Source organism: Lynx rufus, unplaced genomic scaffold, assembly GCF_022079265.1.
Source record: "Lynx rufus isolate CCGP_SWC_20201006 ecotype Redwood Valley unplaced genomic scaffold, mLynRuf1.p SCAF_7, whole genome shotgun sequence".
Taxonomy (NCBI): Eukaryota; Metazoa; Chordata; class Mammalia; order Carnivora; family Felidae; genus Lynx; species Lynx rufus.
Window position 1 is genome coordinate 101,444,763 of NW_025814889.1, and position 16,375 is coordinate 101,461,137.

General features: G+C 37.0%; 1 protein-coding gene across 2 annotated transcripts in view; it reads left to right on the forward strand.

Annotated features, from left to right (window-relative positions):
* NAV3 (neuron navigator 3) overlaps positions 1-16,375 on the forward strand; it is a 350,852-nt gene that overhangs the window by 168,375 nt on the left and 166,102 nt on the right. For both annotated transcript variants that reach the window (XM_047066485.1, XM_047066486.1), the window contains exon 9: positions 7,435-7,550. In XM_047066485.1, coding sequence (XP_046922441.1) covers positions 7,435-7,550 — 116 coding nt within the window. The remainder of the gene's footprint in view (positions 1-7,434; positions 7,551-16,375) is intronic.

Genomic DNA, 16,375 nt, shown 5'->3' on the forward strand with positions numbered 1-16,375 from the left:
ACTTCCCATTTTGGTGATGTGAAATTTAATCCCTCGATTAAGATAATTTTGCCATAGTTTTTCACTCTAGAGTTTTCCCCGTTTGTATTCAATGAGTATTTTTGTGGAAAGGTATCTTGAGACTCTTTGTAAAAATTCTGTTCCTGGATCTTCTTTTGCCTCTAGGATTCAGCATTGAGATTTTTTTCCATAAATTAATATTTTAGTTGAGTGGAGGTCAAATGACTTCTAATCCTATCATTCCTTCCACATTTCTGCCTTGGGTTTCTTTATTAAGAGACGCCCCTTCTCCTTTGCCTTTTCCTTCTCCCTCCCCCTCTTCCCCTCTCTTCAAATTGTATGGATTAATGGATTCCCATTGTATTAAGCGGATTCTAACCCATTGATATGACTATTTTAATGCTTAAATTTTCTCAGGTTTCACTACTGGGATCCCCTTCAAGCTGGCTTCTGCCCCATTATTCTTTGAGAACTTTATTTCTTTTCAGCTCCAGGTGTTCAGGCTCATCTTGTACTCTCCCTATCTCTTGGCTGCAGCTTTTACTAAGGAGTCCTGGTTTCTTTTTGTAGACAGTGATATTTAGAAACCAAGATCTCACTGCTCCCTGGTTTCCTAAATGGTAAAATATATGTAGGTATACACACACACACACACACACACACACACACACACACACACACACATACTTATATCATTATTTATCTCAGTGTCTGTGAGCTATCTATGATATATATACACACAGACAGATAGTCCTCCACTTAAAATGGAGTGAAAGCAAATACACACTGAGCAGAAACCATACTTTTGAATTTGGTTTTTGCCAGGGCTAGTGATAATGCAGCACTGTCCTCTCTCGTGATGCCCGTCAGCAGGCGGAGCCTCAGCTCAGTCAGCTGGCAATCACAAGAGTCAGCAACCAATGCATTGACAACTGTTGTGTCTCCATACGACCGCTCTGCTTTTCATTTTAAGTACAGTATGCAATAAATTACATGAGGTATTCAGCACTTTATTGTAAAATAGGCTTTGTATGAGATGGTTTTGCCCAACCGTAGGTTAATGCACGTGTTTTGAACACGTTTAAAGTAGACTAGGCTAAGCTATGATGGTAGGTCAGTTAGGTATATTAGATTCCTTTTCAACTTACAATATTTTCAACTTACAACGGGTTTATAGGAATGTAACCTCTTCATAAATTAAGGACAATACATAGATATGTATGCATATACATAATACATAATTTATGTATATGTATATACACACACACATACACACATATTTCCTTTCCATACTTGTATTTCCTTTTGTTAACTGAGAAACTTGGCTCACATTATTCTCCATATATCTTCTTATTTGCTCAACCCATCCTGAAATAACAAATTTCCCATCCACACTTAGTACTCTTCCTCCTGACTCATTTCTGTCCTTGGCCCTAGGTGTCACTTGTCTGCCTTCCCAACAGGAAGGAAAGAAGAGAGCAAAACCATGGTGGTTTTAGAAAGATATTTACTTTTCTTTGCCCTTGTTTGATTTATAAATCAAACTATTAGACTATTAATGTTGCTGTCTCAACCCAGCTGTATTTGTGCTTACATGTGTGACTATATCCATATTAAGATGAATCCAGGGGAGGATATATTTTAATATAAATTAATGAGCAAACACTCATATTTATGATATTTGAAATTTCTAATTGATAGTATCTAGGACTTACTGCTGAAGTCCTTTGAGTGGTATATATAATAGCTTCTTTTTTGTAAGAGTACAAATTTAAGGTAGTAAAGAGTAAAGAATAATATTTAAGGTAGATCAGTAGCTATTGTCATTTTCAAATACTGTGTGTTATTCACTTAGTGACTGAAGTATCTGTCAGCTAAGGAGACCTCAAGTGTACTAAAATAGTGTCCAGAGGCATTTGAATGGTGTTAAACTGGAGGGTAGTGGTTAATAGAACAGTGTTTAGAGGTAGCCAGGGTCACATATGGGATAACTATCTACCAGCTTGTTATATAAGGCAAATTATTAAACCTCTAGAAGCCTGAATCTATCTACAGCACCTATATTATAGGTGTCTTAATCTGTTTAGGCTGCTGTCACAAAAATAGACCTGGTGGCTTAAACAGCAAACATTTATTTCTCATGGTTCTGGAAGTGGGGAAGTCTAAAATCAAAGTGCTGGAATTTCCAAGTCTGGTGAGAGCCTGCTTCCTGGTTCACACATGACCATTTTCTCACTCTGCCCTCTCATGACAGAAGGGGTGAGGGAGTTCTCTGGGGTCTCTTTTAAAACAACACTAATCCCAGGCATGAACGTTCCACTCTCAACACCTAATCAGCCCAAAAAGCCTCCACCTCCTAATACCATCATATTGGAGATTAGTTTTCAATGTAAGGATTTGGGGGAGGAAACAGACATTCATTCCATAACAATAGGATTGTTGGGACATTTAAGTGAAATGCCATCAGTAAAATACCAGGCATAGTATTTGGCACATGGTAAGTGCACAGAAACAGGAAATCACTTTTGTGTTAATCATCAGTGAACTCTATGCTTTTCACCGCTACCACTCTTAGTAAGAGATACTAACCCTGAGAGCCTGGCTTGTTAACACTCTAAATATGGTGTTTTTGCAATGCTATATTTGACAGTTTCAGTAGGTACTTGCGACGTGTTGACCATGTTGTAAATACCCAGTAATTAGTCTGCACAATTCAGGTCTTTTAAATATTTTACAGGAACGTCATGACACTTATTTTTGTTTCCTTTTTCCAATCAGAATGAGGAAAATGTAGTATCAGTTTATGTAGGAACAGTGAATGATGCCACTGCATTATTCACTGTGTCTGTCAAAATGAACCCTTTGATTGGAGAACACTATTGATTCTGAAGTCTTCATAAATTGTTTCATGAATCAACCCCAAGCCCTTTTATTTTATCAGAGTGAAACATGCACAAAAAGAGAGGACATGTTGGGAGTCTTCAGAGATTTAACTGAACTTCTTTGATCATTTGTATAAAAGTTAAATCTTTACCAGTTAGCAGTGATTGCCCCTCTGGAGACTAGAGTTAAAATTTGAATCCACTCTAAAATACAATGAGTGGGAATCTGGAGAAATGGATGGTTTGTAACGTATGTAGACCAGAGACCTGGATCCATTTACATGCACATGTGAAACGAGATGTCTTGTAGGTCCTTTTTATAAATTATTTAAAATTTAAACCCTTTCCGTGTTCCTTTCCTTGATCAATCTGCTTCCCTATTGTTGATAATTTAGGTAATACCATGGAAAATACACCAAAGAACTTGAAAATAAGGTAAATAAGATTGTATCCTGTCGGGGCGCCTGGGTGGCTCAGTCGGTTCAATGTCTGACTTTGGCTCAGGTCATGATCTCACGGTTCGTGAGTTCGAGCCCCGCGTCGGGCTCTGTGCTGACAGCTCAGAGTCTGGAGCCTACTTCAGATTCTGTGTCTCCCTCTCTCTCTCTGTTCCTCCCCTACTCACACCATGTCTCTCACTCTCTCTCAAAAATAAATAGGATTAAAAAAAATCACCTCCTGTAAATTAAAATAAAAAAGATAATAAAGCGGGAGTCAGCCAGAAATACACACTGACAGATTTTTAAAACCAAAATAAAATGAAATGTTCTAATAGATCACTGAGCTGTCAGAAGTGTGCATGCTTAAAAATATATGTATATTTACTTATTTATTTTTGAGAGAAAGCAAGCACACATGAGCAGGGAAGGCATAGAAGGAGGGAGAGAGAAAATCCCAGCCAGGCTCCTCACTGTCAGCACAGAGCCTGACATGGGGCTCAATTCCATGAACTGTGAGATCATGACCTGAGCGAAAATCAAGAGTCAGACGCTCAACTGACTGAGCCACCCAGGTGCTCCTAGTAGTGTGCATACTTTTTATAAGAGCCTCAGATAATAGGGCCTGAAGACAGCTGATGGAATTGAGTACCAAGTCTCAAACGCTGAGGAAGATAGCTACCGTCAGCTCCTGAGCAACTTTTTAAGATCTGTTTATTCAGAGCAAAGCAGAATTTCTACTCTCAAAACACATTCAAAATACATTTTTACTTGATACAGATTTTTCTAGAACTTTTGTAACTAGCATGATCACATGCATTCAGGCTCCGGTAACAGCTACTGATCTTGTTCTCGTAAGAACCAATTGGCATTGGGCTATAGCCAGCCATCAAAGTGAACTACTGAATGTGACTCAGCTTCTGAGAGATCAGTCTATGAATACTGAGGCTGCAGGACTATAGGCCAATCCTGGCTCACAGCCAGTTCACCAAGGCACCCTGCCTTTCTGAGGCTTCTTGGCAGACAGCCAGTGAAGTTTCCCTGGGGTCTCCAATCTCACTACATACTCTCCATTTAAACCTCTTCAGCAAGTAGTAAATATCCTTAGAAAACTTCAGCGGATTTTAACCCTTCATTCAGGGACAGCAGGCTAAGGAACAGGTCAGGGAGGTGCAGTGGCCCACAAGAAGTAAGCCCAAGTAGAAGAACCGACTGTAGTGGGCTTTAGCATTGAGGAAGGTGGGGCTATCAAAAGACAGGGGATATAGGAGAACCTGGAGGCCAGAGAAGAAAAGAAATGAACTACTATTATTAGTAATAATAACACTTGAGTTCAAATTACTTTGGAAGGCACATATTTTTCTTTCATACATGAGCAAACTGAGGTTTAGGGAGGCTAAGTAACTTAGCAAGGTCACATGAGTTAATAACTAGTTAGTTAGAGACCCAAGTTATACATTGCATATACCATTATACCATGCTTCCCTCCATATGCTGTACTCAAATACTATTTTATGACGATGGCTAATAAGATTTATTCATTTATTTATCTAATATTTTCTCAGTGCAATACGTTGCGAGACCAAGGCTAGGCGTTGGGGTACAACGGCGAGCTTAAACGTGGGCAGTGGAGTCTAGTTTGGGAGATAAACATTGATCAAATAATTAGATTTTGCATTGGAAGTGTACGAAGTACTGTCAAGATAGATACAGAGAGTAGATAAGTACTTACAATTTGGGATGTTACCTGAAAATTAGAGATGGTTCTTTAAGAGTTACTTGAACTGAAGGGAGAGACTTAATTGGATGAAGAGAGAAGGAAAGTAATGGAGTGTAAAAGCCCGGTTGAGGCAGGGGGCTATGAGAAGTGGGTAGAAAATTCGTGTGACCACAGAGACGAGAGATAAGAAGACTCACATGCAAGATGGTACTGGAGAGGCAGACAGAGATCAGACCACACAAAGCCACCTTATAGTTTCCCTAAAGGTTTCATCCAGGATACCATGAACAAGGGACATTACAAGTTTAGATTACAACAAAAGATTACAAGTTTAATTCTGTACATGATAGATTTGAGATATCTTTGTGACAACTAAGAAGTAATGTCAATTAAATAGCTGTGCTATACATCTGGAATTCAGTGGAAAGTGCTGGGTTAGAGCTAGAATATGGAATTCATGTGTGGCTAGGTAATCATGAATACAGTGAATGTGCTTGAGATCATCTAAAGAGACTACAATGAAAACTGGAAAAAGCTTAAGATACTGCTTTGAGGAACCCACAGTTTTGCCCTCTGTATCCCCTTCTTTTCACTACCCAGAACCACATTTAATGATTGGGTAAAAGAGAGCAAAAGAGGGGGAAAGTGGCATCCAGAGAGAATGGGGAACAAACTGGAAAGTTTTTGTCATAGAAGCCAGGGTAGGATGACTTCACGAAAGGAATGATGGTCTGCTGTTCTAAATGCTGCCAAGACATCAAGGAAGGTAAAGACTAAAAGGCATTGATTTTAGCAACATTGAGGTCTTTACTGGCCTTTATGTTATGTCCTTTCACTTGAACGGTGTATCCTCTTTCTTAATTTTGCCATGCTTTTTATATTCAGTTTCAAGTTAGAATAAAATAAGGACAGTCTGCTAGAAATCAACAGAAGCCATTTATATGAATTCTCACTTAGCTCTTTCTTTTGTATATTAATTCCTATATATACACATTCGTCCGTACATATAGGATAATGTTTTCCACGATTTCTTAAAATCCTAATGAGCTTTTCAGAGTTTCTGGATATGTCATTTCATATAAAGTATTGTGGATATCAGTGATTACACTTTATTTTCTCTCAAACAACACGAGGACTTAGAATAAAAGTAACATATTAATTAAACTTTGATTCAGGGGTACCTGGGTAGCTCACATGTTTAAGCGTCTGACTTTTTTTTTTTTTTTTTTTTCGGCTCAGGTCATAATCTCACTGTTCTTAAGTTGCAGCCCTGAATCAGGCTGTGTGTTGACACTGCAGAGTTGGTTTGGGATTCTCTGTTTCCCTCTGGTGCGCCCCTCCCCCCTGCTTGCATAGATGTGCATTCTCTCTCTCAAAAATAAATAAATAATACATAAATAAATAAATTTTAAAGAAATTGATTCGGAAAAAAAAGCATACTGAATTCCTCTTTCACATTTTTGAATATTCTGTATAGTTTTTAAAAGTAAGAAATATTTAGTGGTCACTCACCGTGGTCCAAACCCAGTAATACAAATGGGACTTCAAGGTTGCCTCCTCCTGTATCTTAGTTCATCCTCTAGTTTTTGTTTTTTTTTAAGATGTGGTGGTTCGGATCAAATATATGTGGATTTTGAAGCTGCATCAGGAAAGATCATGCCTCTTCTAACACTTGCTTGTGCATAAAAGAAGTAATGCATGAAGATTAGAATATCAAAATATATGCAGTCCATCTGTTGTGTACTTTTATCTGATGAGACCTACTCTCTACATGTTAATCACACACACAAATACATAGCCGCGCACATATACACACACAAATATAAAACATAAGGTAGATGAAATTTTGATAATGAGAATTTGGTTCTGATTGACTTTGGCTTTTCTGAAATTAAGACATTATAGCGATGTTTACGGCTCAGAACAAATTCAACATTAATTTTTTACTTACACTTTCTGTTTTAGGATATATTTTCTAGAATTTTCATGAAAAAAAACTATAGGGATGCTTTCAGTATTTTTATTCATTATTCTCACAAGGGTGCAATTTAGCCAGACTTTATCTAAAACTGCAGAAAAAGTTGGATCTTTTCAAGTTTTGTGCTTCCCCCCAAATGTAACTGTTGGTAATTACAGGCTTTCAAATGTAGAAAAGGCTAAGAAATATGATTTAATATCTCACTCCTACTTGTGTTGTATATGAAAATAAGGATTTTCTCTTACAGATAGTTTAGGAATGTCGTCGTCATAAGGAAGTGCTTACTTGCCTTAATAGAAAACTTGACTTCTGCTTGTACTACAACAATAGAAATGTTGACTTCTGCTTGTACTAGGGAATTTTGAGTCACTGATGACAGCAATTGCTATTTGTTTCTGTCTTTTTGGTTAATTTCAGATCACATTCAGAAAACGAAGGCACCTCTTTACCATCTGCTGACTCCTGTACCAGTCCTACTAAGATGGATGTATCATATAATAAAACTGCTAAGCAGTGCCTAGAGGAGATATCTGGTAAGTGACCTGACTGATGGGTAGGACAGACCTCAGAATTTTTGCAATCTCTCCATAAGTCTTTTTAATAAAAGTCATCTGTGCTGTACTGTTTTTTCTTAAGCATAAATGGACTGTGTGCATCTTATGCATCAGAGATTCTTAGATATTTGTCTACTTTGCTCAGGGTGATCTCTTTGTTGTTCTGTGAAGAATTTTGGAAGAATGGTAGGGCTTTTAGAGGCTGAGGTCTTCAAGTCATTGTTGCCCTTAGTCAAGTTCAATGTAATCATAGAAAACCTGGGGAAGCTTCATTGTTAATAAGACAGCCCTTGAATATATTTGGAGATTTTAAAATATGTTAAGGATCAGATGTCAATACAAATGTTCCATGGCCAATCCCATCCTGTTCTGTCTTCAGTTCTCTACTATTTAGAACATTCCTACACAATGGCTCCAAATGTGTATTTAGGAAAAATTCTAATTATGGAAATACTTCATTACATATAAATAATGTAAGGAAAAAACATATATACAATTTGTTAGGTTTGTAAGTATATAAAACCAGCTTCTCTGCTTTAGTCCAGTGTGTTTTTGTAGGACCCAAATGAGTGTAGGCATATATGGAAGGCCTTTGGTGTAATTATATTATATATAATATATAATATATATTAATTAATACTAATATATATAAAAATCTGTATTCATGAGCAACTAAAGAATTTTTTAGAAAAACATACTAAGGGGAAAGAGAGTTTGAGGACAGTTTTTCTAATTCTGAGAGTAAGAATTCATAGAAGTAGAGGTATTCTCTTATTCCAATAAGTTTCTGGTCAGCCTTTATATATTCTGAAGAAAAAAAAATGAAAGAACTATTTAATTTTTTTAAAAAATTGCTCTAGTGCTCGAAAGATTCAAAATATTGTCCTGAAGTTCATGAAAATAAACATATTACAAATTTGGGGGTTAAAGAGCTTCTTTGGCAGAAGCTCTTTGGCAGATTTGAACACTGTGGCAGGCATTAGCCATTCCTGCAATATCCACCAGGAGATATTGATCCCGTTGACAACACAACATTATGAGGGTTCCTTTGGAATCATCAGTGGTATCATCAGGCATCAGAGGTTTTGTGTGAAGATTGCAATGGGCCAGTTCCGGGTAGAGGTAGATATGGTAATGCTAAGACATAGCTATTGGGATTGTATTTACAGAATTTTCAAGTACTTGGGGGAAGTTTTGGCTTTCCCATAGCTCCAGATAGTCTCATAATGAGAATGATGATGCATATCTGTATTGTGACTAGATATTTTTAAAACCTGGTGTGGCATGGAGATGCATATACTTCACACATTTCTTTATTCATGAATGTCTTCAGTTATGTATCAGTATGCCTATGAAATACCAGAGCTCAAATATGTAGGATAAAATGCTTTTATACAGTTTGAATTTTAGGTTTTATGGGAATTTCACAAAGGAACATTGTTTCTTTGAATTTAATATATCACTGAGTATCTGTTTAAATAAATAATCCACATGTGAATTTTTCCTCCAGTTTCTTACTCTGTCCATCATTTGATCATTTCTTTCACATTTTTAGTTGATATTTCCATTTAACGTTCTGATGTTTTTAAATATAACACTTGAAAGTGGGGGGCACCTGGGTGGCTCAGTAGGTTGAGCGTCAACTCTTGATTTAGGCTCAGGTCATGATCTCAAGGTCGTGAGATTGAGCCCTGTGTCAAGCCTCCTGTGGGGCTCTGCAATGAGTGTGGAGCCTGTTTAGGATTCTCTCTCTCCCTTTCTGTGTGCGCCTTCCCCACTCGCTCTCTCGAAGTAAATGAACATATTAAAAAATAAATATAACACTTGAAAATAAAATATAAAGTAGGCTTTAACATAATATAATAATTTAATAGATTTATCACAAGGTATAATATTATTTTGCATTTTTATTAATTATTTCTATAGAATAATAGATTCAAGTCTGTGATTTAGATAGGAATAAAAGAAAACAGCATAAATGGTGAAATGAGTCTTTTCCTGATTCTGTCATTTCTGTTAACATTTGTTTAAAATGATAATAAAAATAATAAAATTTATCTCAGTGCAAGCTTGGGATTTCCCAGAACAAAGATGATATTCATTTATGATTAGTAGGGTAAAAATTGAGTACTATAATTGGAAGAACACAGATGAGAGTATACAGGTAGAACAGTGATGAGAGAATGATTAGCATCCCCTGGCCTTTCTTCCAATGAACTTGTCTTCTAATCCCTCCTGAGCTACTTATTTTCACTGGCACACCCTTGAGCTGAGCATCATCAGAATCTGTGGCTTCTCTATCAGTTCACTTCTGTGCACCCAATTCTTACTGATTAAATCCTAGCTTTTCAGTGGTCTTCCTTTTGTTCCATGACTCTACCACTGGTTCTGCTAGGATTTCTAAATTCATTGATCCTACAGCTTTTTACTGACCCTCACCAAACTCTTCATATTCTTTCTTACCACCCAACCCCCCTTAATCAAGTGAATCCCTGTGGTAACTGAATGCAATTTGACTTTTGCATATACTCTTTACTGTTCCTCCTCTCTCACTTCATTTGATGAAATCACAGACCTGGCTACATTAAACTCTCCACCAGTTCCGTACCAGAAGTGAATGAACCTGGAGAAAAAAACATGTCCCATGTAGATGTGATTCACTTTACATTTATGATCACCAACCTCAAATGAGTATTTGTTGCAGCCGAGCAATCATTCTGTATTTCCCCAGTCCATTCACTCTTTTTTTTTCATCTAAGACCCCTCTCAAGTTCTTAGATGATAATTTCATGCCTTTTCTTCTCAAACTTACCATACCAACTCTCCCATCCTCTAACTGATGACCTTGATGTTGACTTCACTGAAAAAAAAAAAATTAAAGCAGAGAGAAAAGAATTTTATACAACCTTGCCATCACATCTACCTATACACAACATTTATACCCATTCTTACCACCTTTTCTTGGATTACTTTCTCTTCTACCTCCTTAAGAGCTCCCTCTACACCAAATCATTCTCTTTAGTCCTCAGGATACGACATCTCTCCAGTTTCAATTTTTGAAAAACAAAAAAACAAAAAAACAAAAAAACAACTTCTCTTGACCCCTCCTTTCCTTCTTTCTTCTCTTCCTGATTTCTGTTGTTGCTACTTACTACATTCTGGCTGCTAGAGAAACCATAGACCACGAAATCACTGGAAATTATTGCCAAGCCCACAGAATATTCCTTTGAAGACAAAATGAATTAGGGGAAATGAAATGTTCTAGGAAGTAGAGAAAATAATTTTGGCCCCTGCACTGTCATTATTTAGCTGAATTGTTCCTTCGTTTCCTTTGTGTGTGTGTGAGAGAGAGATAGAGAGATGACTGTAATACTTAATAAACTCACAGGATTGTTCTAAAATACAGTTTCATTCATCCATCCATATTTTCAGTAATCTTCACCTGGTTCCGTATACATGCCAGTCTTTCCAAAGGTTGGGAAGACAAACATGACTAAGACATGAGTCCTCTATAGAAGAGTAAGAATTAAACTTTAACACCACAAATAATTAAATTACTAGATGCCTAGGAACAACTAAATTAGCTGTAAAGAGTTATATAGGGCTTAAAATAATATTCCAGGAAGAAATAACTTCAGTAAAAACAATTTGAAAAATGAAATTCTACTTACCTTATTATTTTCATTAGTTTCTTATTGTAAAACTGGGCACTCAATTGACTGAAATCTTGGTAACTCGCTGGTTTTCTATAATAAAAAATATCAATGCTATTGCTGTTGTTGAATTCATACTGCTAATGGTTGGTGTGGCATCCTCCCTGGGGAAGAATTCTGTTCTGTTCTCCAAGGGAGGTAGACTTAATGGTATAGAACTCTGATGGATTTAGTCTTGGCAGGATAAGATCCAGGTTTTGTGAATTTTTGAAGCCTATGCAATTTGAGGGAACCTGAAAATAAATGCAAAAATAGAAATATAAAATTACATGTAGTATTTTAGGAAGTATCTTAAGCTGGTTAGACCTCTGTATCTTAAGAACATTTGGCTTCACAATAAATACACCTTGATGTCCTGGTGTACTTTTGCCTGACCAGCCTCCCTTACCCCATCTGCTAATAATAGCACCTTAATATTTTTTTTTCTTTTTTGGTGGGGGAAACCATTTCCCTATCAATCAATCACTGTCTAAGTGGCTCAAGTGAAATTGACCCAAGCAGATCAAATCAAAACAATCTTTTCCCTTGACCACAGTAACTCTTTCAGGAATGGACATGTGACCCAATTCAGTTTAGTCAGAACTAATGAGAATAAATCTCAAAACTTTCCCTAACACTTTTAGAAAAGAGACAGTTTATCCATGAGACCTAAAGCTATCAAAAGAAGCAGGTAGCTGCTGGCAGTTACCTTCATCCTCAAGTGAAACAAATATTGAGAAAACGGAACTTAGAACAGAAGAGAATGAGCTCAAGGTCATTGTAGGGGATGTCTGAGCCTCTGTGAACAAGCCATGCCTGATACTATCCTTCCCTCCACCCCTGCACTCTTCCGCAAGGGAAAGGAAAATCCCTGTTTGTGCTTAAACAATGTGAAAAACATGCCTATTGCATGACCTACAAGATGTATGACACATAAAGGTTGGTGATACTGTTAAGGAGCAAACCTGAGTGGTTCACACTGAAACACAGGTTTGCTAGAGACATTCACTAAGTCAGGAAGCTTAGGTGTTTACACTTTGATCTACACAGTAATTCACATAAAGCAATATAAAACACTGTCTTTGTGATTAAATGGTACTGGAAGTTAAATGTAGTTAAATTATGGTGTGAAGAAATGTATCAGAAATGAATAACAATAAAATGGCATACTGAAGAAAACTCAAGATTTTTACAATTTGGAGACCTTATATCCCTCCGAAGTCTTTTACATATATCATTCAAGTGTCCTATTATTTGTCATTTTCTCAAGGGAAAAAACCTAATGATATTTACCCAACCTAATAATGGTGGTCCCATTAATTATTACAGTCAGGTGGAATGTTATTAAATAATTTGTGGCAACAGGTGAACAAGCTTCTTGCTTCCAGCCTATCCTTTAAGATTCATGCCACAGCCTTGATACTGTAAGTCCAGCCAAAATGATGGTTCAGATATTATTGTTTTGGCTCAGGTTTCATTCTTACGTTCATTGACAAAAAGAGTTTGGCCTCAGAGACCATCCCATTCATTGAGTGCCAAGAGATCCTGCCAAACATAAAGGGAGCTTTATTTTTTAGTCCACGGGAATCATTCAGGAAAGATTTTAGTTTAGTTTTTTTTTTTTTATATAGGTTCACACTTGCCCTTTTGTGTGTGTGTGTGTGTGTGTGTGTGTGTATGTGTGTGTGTGTGTATGCGCATGCATGCACACACACATAAGGCTTTTTGCCAACATGTATAACATTTGTTTAATGCCCTTTTTAATCTTTATCTAGAATTTATATTCAAATGAAAAACATTGAAAGATGCCAGGCTGACTTAATATTAACAAAGCTGGCATACCATATGTAAAAAAGTAATAAAATAATTTGACAAATTCAGGAAATCGTTTTAGACGTAAGGATTTAAGTTAAGCAGAAGGATAAGTTAATGGTTACATGTGTTTTCTTTTCGGACGTACCAGACTTTGTCTTGAATAATGGTCACTATCTGGTATTTAAGACCTTTGTAAATGATCACTTAAGTCGCATTTTTCTTGAATTTTTGTAAAAATTAAGAAATCAAGCTCAGGTAATTTAAATCACTTAAGGTCTTTTACTTAAATAGTCACTTTACAATTATGTTTACTAAAACGCTGAGAAACATTCCTTTTTAGAACATTACAGTAGCTATGCTTTATGTTAAGTCTTGGCAAAATCAGAGAGTTTTAGTACTGATTGTGGATATTCATCTCCTATGCACTGAAGCTTCTTCCACCTCGTGTAACATACATTTATAAGGGTGAATACAAATAAGTATAATTATACCCATATATGAATGCACATCCTAAACAAGCAGGTATAGCTACCTCTAGAGAAGCAATGAGTGTGATCCCCATTGTTGTTCAGGGTAAACTGATAAACTGATGTCGTTCCAGGGGAAAAACTTCTGTAGCTGTGAGTTGACAACAATGTTTTTAGACAAACAAACAAAAAAAGTACCCTTTTGAGGTTTTCTGTTAGGGTTATTTCTTCAAAATAACTAGCTCCTCCTTACCAGCCCCTTCCTGGGTTCACCCCTACTGGAGGATTTTACTTCCTGACCCACTGAATCGGGAGGGCCCGTGTGATTTGATTTGACCAATGAAATGCGAGTGGAAAAATGACATGGGCTGTTCCTGAGCAGAAGCTTTAAGAGCCAGTGCTAAGATCTCTCATGTCTTTTTCCTCTGTCAATAAGATCAACATGTCTGAAGACTGGTATTGTGCTTTTAGCATGGGTCTTAGTATATAGGGTCCCTGAATCAGAGCTGCAGCCAACAAAGTGAACATTAATGTGAGCAAGAATGCATCTTTGGGTTTGTAAGCCACTGGAATTTTGAGAGCACTTGTAAATTTAACATAACTTAGTCTAAGCCAGAATTTCTCCACCTTGGCACTTGTGACATTGTAATCTGCATAATTCTCTATTGTGGGGGGAGGGGGTGTCCTGTCATTGTAAGGGATATAAAAACATCATTGGCCTCTACCTACTAGGTATCAGAAGTACCACACTCCCCAGTTGTGACAACAGAAAATGTCTCCTGATGTTGCTGAATGTCCCCTAGGGGGGAACCAGTTGAAAACCACTAGTATCAGCCTAGGAGTTAACAAAGTGGAGTCCCAGAGCCAACAGTACCTGCATCACCTGGAAATATGTAAGAAATGTAGAGTTTCAAGCCCCTTTCAGACCTGCTGAATGAGTAAGGATGGGGCTGGGGCCCTGCAAGCAATAATTTAATGAGCCCTCCAAGAGTTCTGAACATGAAAGTTTGAGCTAGTCTAAACGGACTGGTACACAAACTCCTTTGTATAAAGAGGACATAATTATTGCTTTCCATTATTTTGATGTCTTAAGCATAAGAATTCCCTTTGTGTGTGTGTGTGTGAATCTAGAAGGCTTTCATAAGTCTTATACTACATGGGTGCTTTAGTGTAATAGACGTCAAACGAAGGTGAAGTATTGTAACATCAGTATATTTACTGTAGTCTTATAACCTGGTGATTCACTAGGTCACAGTAATTGCAAATAAAAAGAAATGTTTTGCTTAGGAATCAAAAGGGGAGCGGCATTTTGATCTTTTAAAAAACTCTTTGTAAAATGATTGTTTTTATAAGGATAATCATCAGTTTCTGTGATTTGACATTTGTACCCTCATTTAAGCACATTTTATAAAAACATTTATAAATTTTATAAAAAGTTTTTTTTAATGTTTATTTATTTTTGAGAGAGAGAGAAAGAGAGAGAGAGAGAGAGAAAGGGAGACAGAGTGCAAACAGGGGAGGGGCAGAGGGAGGGAGACACAGAATCAGAAGCAGGCTCCAGGCTCTGAGTGGTCAGCACAGACCCTGATGCGGGGCTTGAACTCATGAGCCTTCAAGCCATGAGATCATGACCTGAGCTGAAGTTGGCGGCTTAACCGACTGAGCCACCCACGTGTTCCAAAACATTTATTTTTAAAGACAGATGTATTGAGAATCAGTATTCACAATCACAAGTTTATGTGTTTGCTTCATTGCAAAAAATTTTTTTGGAAATAATTGTGATTTTCATTTAAATTCCCTTTTATATATGTGTGTAAAACGGAGGATTTATGTATGATCTGTCTTGAGCCTGGGTAGAAGAATTAATTAACTTCGTAAAGTACATTATTATCATATGTAAAGGTGTAGGTAGTGTGCATTATAATGCTAATTTCTATAGTTAAGAAATTGGGGTGTTTCCCATAGTTGAGGTAGGCGGTATGAAGTAGACTCAGAAGTAATTAGATGATATTAGTTCAGAAAATGACAGGGACTTATGTAACAGTTAGAACGGCACAATTATTTCTACGTATTTCTCCATTTTCCTCCTTTTAATATGGAATGTTTATGGGCAGAAAACCTCAAAAGAAAATTGATAGTACTTTTCTCCTTGGCTCTAAATGGTACACATGGTCCCTACTACACCTAATAAGTGTTTTAAAAGTTTTCCTGGGGCACCTGGGTGACTCACGTGGTTAAGGGTTTGACTCTAGGTTTCAGCTCAGGTCATGAGCTCACAGAAGGTGAGTTCGAGTCCTACATCGGGCTCTGTGCTGACAGTGTAGAGCCTGCTTGGGATTCTCTCTCTCTCCCTCTGTCTCTGCCCCTACCCTACTTGCTCGTGCTCAATCTCTCTCTCCCTCTCTCTCTCTCTCAAAATAAATAAATGAACTTAAAAAAAGTTTTCCTAAAATCGGATTTCAGGGTGCTGGTGTCGTATATATACATAAGCAGTGTGAGATAAATACAATAAATTTATCTTGTAGGTTTTCTGTTTTTATTAAAATATCAAAAAGAAAAGAGCTGATGATGCTACAGTAGGTTAATAGAATAGACCAAAAAAAATGCTCAGTATCAAAAACCATATTTATATTTTTTGTCACATCATTATATTCTACTTACTTGGCCAACAACTTTTAATTTTGTGCTTTGAGTGAAAATACTGTGTGTGGGGGGGGAACCCTCTTGTGTTATTTTCTTGGCTATTTTTTCTGTAAAGAAATCTTGATTTTTATTGTCGTGGTAGGATTTTACAAAATAGTTTCGGAATAATAAGCCCTTGAGAGATGAG